Genomic DNA, 5,683 nt, shown 5'->3' on the forward strand with positions numbered 1-5,683 from the left:
ATGATTAATTAAGTAATTAATTATTATCATAGGAAATATTCTAGAATAAAAGAAAAATATATTTTATTAGGGATATAATTTGGGTATAATATTATTTACATGTCACACAATCATATATGTATAGAAGTGCAAAAATAATAATCATATTAATCAAATAGTATCAGTTGAGTTGATTCAAAACATCCTGAAGTTTAGATTTAATAAGCCTATATCTAACAGTAAATGAATAAATGCACTCGCTCATTAAGGTGCAATCGAAAATTCCGGTTTCCTATATACCGTGCTATCTTGTTATCTTTATATTTTTCTAATTTAGTAGCTACTTAAATCAATTTAATTACAAATTACTTATAATTAACTTGAAATATTTTCCAACAATTATTTTCTTAAAAAAGAAAATGTCCATCCTAAGGAATAGCACAAAGTCAATAATATCTTGTGGTTCATCTCTAAATCAGGAAAGGAGTTCCAATTTTAGAAATTTCATAAACCAAATCTCCATCTATAAAAGAGCACAATGAATGAAGTTTAGAAAAACAACAAAAAAAAAAAAAACAAAAACAAAAAAGAAATAAGGCTTCCCCCAAGGCGAAGCTCAACATTTCCCAAAAATTGTTAAAAAAAAAAAAAAAAAAATTGTATAAAAAATTTGAAAAAAATGGCAGTGCTGATGAAGTTCTTGTACATTCTTCCTATTTTGTTTATTTTGTTTATTTCAAGCTTTGCTCATGAACCGCAGCCAAATTTGTTTATTTCAAAAGTTCTTGGTCCTCATGAATTAGTTGGAGATGTATTTGGAAATCCAAATGATTTTGCGAAGAAATTAGCTGATGATTTCGGTACTCCGATGGATCAAGAGCTCCGATCGCCTCCTGAAGCGGATGGCGGGGACGGATCCGACGACGACGGATCCGACGACGACGGAGCTGCCGACGAGGGAAATGGAAGTGAAAATGGAAGCTTATTTCAGCAATCTGCTGTTGAGGCCGATAGTGCCGCAGCTCCTAAGACTAAGAGTGTTCGTTCGCCGGTTGAGCTTGGATATAAAGGAGAATGGGAACTTGCTTCTGATAATTCAGGGGTTTCTGCTATGCACGCTATGTTGATTCCTATTGTCGATCAGGTTTTAATGTACGATGCTACCATTTGGAAGATTTCCAAGCTTCCATTGGCCAATGGTCAATGCCGTGTTCTTAATAAAGCTACCGGTGAAAAAGATTGCTGGTGCCATTCTGTTTTGTACGACATTAATACCTCTAAACTTACCCCTCTCGAGGTAATTGTTTATTTCTATCCATCTAATTAATTAATCGATTCGAGATTCGTCTGATACTCGTTTAACGGTGTTTATTTATCGCAGCTTGACACCGATACATGGTGTTCGTCCGGAGGTCTTGACGTGGAAGGAAATCTAATAAGTACCGGTGGATTTCAAGGTGGTGCCAATACTGTTAGATATCTGAACAGGAAGCCTGGTTCAGCCTGGAGGGAATACCCAACAGCTCTTGCTGATCGGAGATGGTATATGTCAACTAATTGTAATTCACAACCCTAATTCAATTTTAGAGATTCTAATTTTGAAATTAAATTCAGGTACTCAACACAAGCAACATTGCCAGACGGTAGAATGATTGTCGTCGGTGGTCGTGACGCCTTCAGCTACGAGTACATTCCGGCAGAAGGAAAATCCAATCCAAAACCTTTCTTCTTCGAGTTCCTCCGACAGACAAGTGATCCCGAGGAAAACAATTTATATCCATTCGTCTACCTCACCACTGACGGTAATGTTTTCATCTTCGCCAACTCTCGTTCCGTCCTGCTCAATCCAAACACCAACACGATCGTCAAAGAACTCCCCGAACTCACCGGCGGCCACCGCAGTTATCCCGCCTCCGGTTGCTCTGCTCTTCTCCCAATCAAACTCCACCCAGTCAACAAAAAAATTATCCCAAGCGAAATCTTAGTTTGCGGGGGTTCAGCACACAATGATTCCTACTCCAAAGCCGATCATCAGATCTTCTACACCGCTCTTCAAGATTGCGCCAGAATCAGAACCACCGATGCTAAACCTGTTTGGAAGAGAGAACTCATGCCATCGCCGAGAATTATGGGAGATGCAATGATCCTTCCCACTGGTGATATTCTCTTACTTAATGGTGCGAAAAGAGGCGCCTCCGGTTGGGGTTTCGCCAGGGAACCTAATTTCACACCTGTCCTCTATAACCGTAAGGTTAAAAAAGGATCCAGATTTACCGAATTAGCTCCTACAACCATCGCTAGAATGTATCATTCAGTCTCCGTTGTATTACCTGACGGCAAAATCCTCGTTGGCGGAAGCAACACAAACAACGGTTACATTTACGACGCAATGTACCCAACCGAGCTTAGAATCGAGAAATTCTCACCTCCCTACTTGAACAAAGCCATCGCTAACAGGAGACCAGTCATTTCAAAAGTGAACGAGAAATTCACCTATGGAGCAGCGGAGGAAATCACATTCGAATTAAAGGAACCAAAAGTGTCTAAAATGGATCTGAAAGTTACAATGTACGCACCTGCTTTTACTACTCATGGAGTTAACATGAATCAAAGACTTCTCGATTTGGGATTAATAAAAGTTAAGGCAAACCCTGGCACCGGAATTTATACAATTTCCTTCAAGGCACCTCCGTCTACCACCATTGCTCCAGCTGGTTATTATCTGCTATATGTTGTTTATCATGGAGTTCCCAGCATCGCAAAATGGGTCCAGATCGTCTGAAGCTTGGATAGAGTTGTATTTGAATTTAAATACTCCCTCCATTCCATTGTCATTTTAATAAGTGAAATGTTTGTTCATAAGTGAAATAATAACAAGTATAAAGAAACGGAATTGCAAATCATATATTATAACTGTGGAATGCGTAAATACGGAATACAACCAAACCTATTACATAGGAAGAGTGCAAACTAATTAACAAGTAGGAAGGGAAAAAGAATAAGCCCTCATAATGTCTAAAATGATGTAATTTTACTGTTAATGTCTAAAATGATGTAATTTTACTCATAACGCTGGCAGCTAAGAGCAATTTTACCCATAACATTGGCAAGTTGGGTCGATTTCACATATTATTAGAAAACATTTATATTTTATTTCTTATTATACACCAATTGCACATACCAGTTATTCTGAAAAAGAGATTTCATATTTATCTGTGATTTAATAATAAAATTGAAAATTAATATTTATAAATTCGATGAAATATTGGAATTTTTTTGTCCAACTCATACTGACAATATTTTTTTATTTTCTTACAAAAAAAAAATTCACGTCTAATCATATGTTTGTGATCTCTTACTAACGATGATAAAATTGTGCACATGTGAAGTGTAGATGATAATATCCATGACCATGAAGACAGTTTGATAAATTATTTCTCAAATTGATCCAACTTGTCAATGTTATGGGTAAAATGGCTTTTAGCTGCCAAAATTATGAGTATAATTGTATCATTTTAGACGTTAAAAGTAAAATTGCTTATAGCTATAAATGTTGGGGGTATTTTTGCATATTATCCTATTATAAAATAAAAAATGTGTTACACAAATTAATAAAAAATAATCTATATAAACAATAAAAATTTATTGAATGCAAAACATTGTTTTTCCAGTAATTATGTTGTAGAAATATAAATAAACATATTTTGTGGAAATAAGAAGGATAATTCTGTCAAGAACAACTAACTAAAAAAACAACTTTTTATGAGCTTTTCATGAAACGCTCCAAAATACTGTAATTTCCAGAGAAATGCTTATATAAACTTAATCAAACACTATATTTCCTGCAGTTTAGAGTGAAAAGTTAAACGATTCTCCGAAAAGCTAAAACAAACACCCTCTTAGTGTTTGGTAAAATTATATTGAACTGTTGCTGTTAGTATTTAAAATGTCTAATATAGAAGTGCTTTAAATTGATCAACAAATAAATTATCAAATAAGAAGGATAATTTTATAAATAATTAATAACTACAAACAACTGTTCTTGAAAAACTCTAAAAATGGGCTTTTGTGAAAAGCTCTGAAACGATGCAGTATCCTAAGAAAATATTAAACGATGTGGTTATATAAACCTAACTAAACGCCATATTTCATGCGGTTTATAGTGAAACGTTAAACACTCATCCGAAAAGTTGGAGTAAACACCCTTTTAATCTAATGAAGTTATAAGCATATTCATCCAAAAAAAAGTATGCTTAAAAATAGAATAATTAATATGGATAATTGTTATGAGCTCAATATAATAACTAATCCATTAATATACATATGATTAATTAATTAATTATTATTATCATTAGAAATATTTTAAAATATAAGAAAAATATATTTTATAGGGATATAAAATATATTTTTAGATCTTAGGAAGACATTTTGCCTAAAAAAAATGAATTTGACGATTTCATTTTGGTGAAAACCAGTTTTCTGTTTATTGTTTACTTATTTATGAGCTCATATTTAGTTCAACCACAAGTTACAGATAAGCATAAGTATAAGATGAGATATACTATATATGGACAAGCAGTCTTGATCACATGCACTTTAATGAGCATGTAGAATTTGTTTATTTACCATTAGATGTAGGCTTATTAGAATTCTAAGATGGAGTTTCAAAACATTCTGGGGCTTAGATTTAAGGGTTAATTTCAAATATAACCCCTGTGGTTTCAAGTTTTGATAAATAAATACATGTGGTTTGATTTCGAGCAAATAAATATCTGTGGTATGCTCCGTTTTTTCAAAAACGCGGAAACAGTGAAGACACCGGTATTTGCCTAAATTAAGCGTTTGTTTATAGTTTGTTATTACAAAAACATCTAAACCACGGGTACCTATTTGTAAAAACACGCAAACCATAATAATTTAGTTGAAAAACGGAGTGTACCACAGGTATTTATTTGCCGAAATCAAACCACGAGTATTTATTTGTCAAAACTTAAAACCACAGAGGTTATATTTGAAATCAACCCTAGATTTAATAAGGCTAGATCTAACGGTAAATGAGCAAATTCACTTGCTCATTAAGATGCATGTGAAAATTTATGTAGGAACAAGATGCTTTGTGAAATAAGAAATGAGCAAAATGAACAAAAGAAGAAACTTTAAAGCAGACAAATATATTATCATCGAAATATATACAAAGGTGGTAGTTTGGCTACTTTGATTTATACCTCTGAATTCATATTACAATTTCAAGCTTTTAATCTCTTTTTCCCTTAAAATTATTAGATGCAGTAATAAAGAGAAAAGGTCTTTGTTTTCTCAAAACCCTTCTTTTACCCGTGGGATCTCTCCCCTATTTATACTAAAAGTGATCCAGCTTACAGGTTGTTTTTGGGTTTTTTTTTATTACACCGTCTACCCTTTGAGGAGTGTGATAGATATTTGGCTACTTTCTTATTGTAGAGAACCTTCTGAAGTCTTCCACAGCCTCCTCTTTGGGCTGAATGGGCCGAATATGAACTCATTGATTGATTTTTTTTCTTCTTCTCTGTGATGCTTCTCCTCTGTTTAATTCACCAAAACTGTTTATTTGGTCATTGGAATTAAATTGCTTTGTCGAACGGACCTTTATTAGGCCCGAGTCATTGGATTTTGTCAAAATTTAACAGATTTAGTCCTGAATTGAAACACCTATTTTAGTTGAACT

The 5,683-nt window shown here is 33.8% G+C and overlaps 1 protein-coding gene across 1 annotated transcript; it reads left to right on the top strand.

The window, feature by feature from the left end:
• The first annotated feature begins 634 nt into the window (after positions 1–634).
• LOC136203678 (aldehyde oxidase GLOX1-like) lies at positions 635–2,918 on the top strand. Its single transcript, XM_065994879.1, has 3 exons — positions 635–1,276; positions 1,361–1,521; positions 1,594–2,918. Exons 1-3 carry the CDS (start codon positions 659–661, stop codon positions 2,759–2,761), a joined length of 1,947 nt encoding a protein of 648 aa, XP_065850951.1. The 5' UTR covers positions 635–658; the 3' UTR covers positions 2,762–2,918.
• Positions 2,919–5,683: the final 2,765 nt, after the last annotated feature.

This window comes from Euphorbia lathyris, chromosome 8 (assembly GCF_963576675.1).
Source record: "Euphorbia lathyris chromosome 8, ddEupLath1.1, whole genome shotgun sequence".
NCBI classification, from domain to species: Eukaryota; Viridiplantae; Streptophyta; class Magnoliopsida; order Malpighiales; family Euphorbiaceae; genus Euphorbia; species Euphorbia lathyris.

What these genes read in the sequence shown, in the direction of transcription:
- LOC136203678 (XM_065994879.1), top strand. Translation starts at nt 659, where the DNA reads ATGGCAGTGCTGATGAAGTTCTTGTACATTCTTCCTATTTTGTTTATT. An exon ending in CTAAACTTACCCCTCTCGAG is followed by an intron (nt 1,277 to 1,360) that starts GTAATTGTTTAT and finishes TATTTATCGCAG; the next exon opens with CTTGACACCGATACATGGTG. An exon ending in GCTCTTGCTGATCGGAGATG is followed by an intron (nt 1,522 to 1,593) that starts GTATATGTCAAC and finishes AATTAAATTCAG; the next exon opens with GTACTCAACACAAGCAACAT.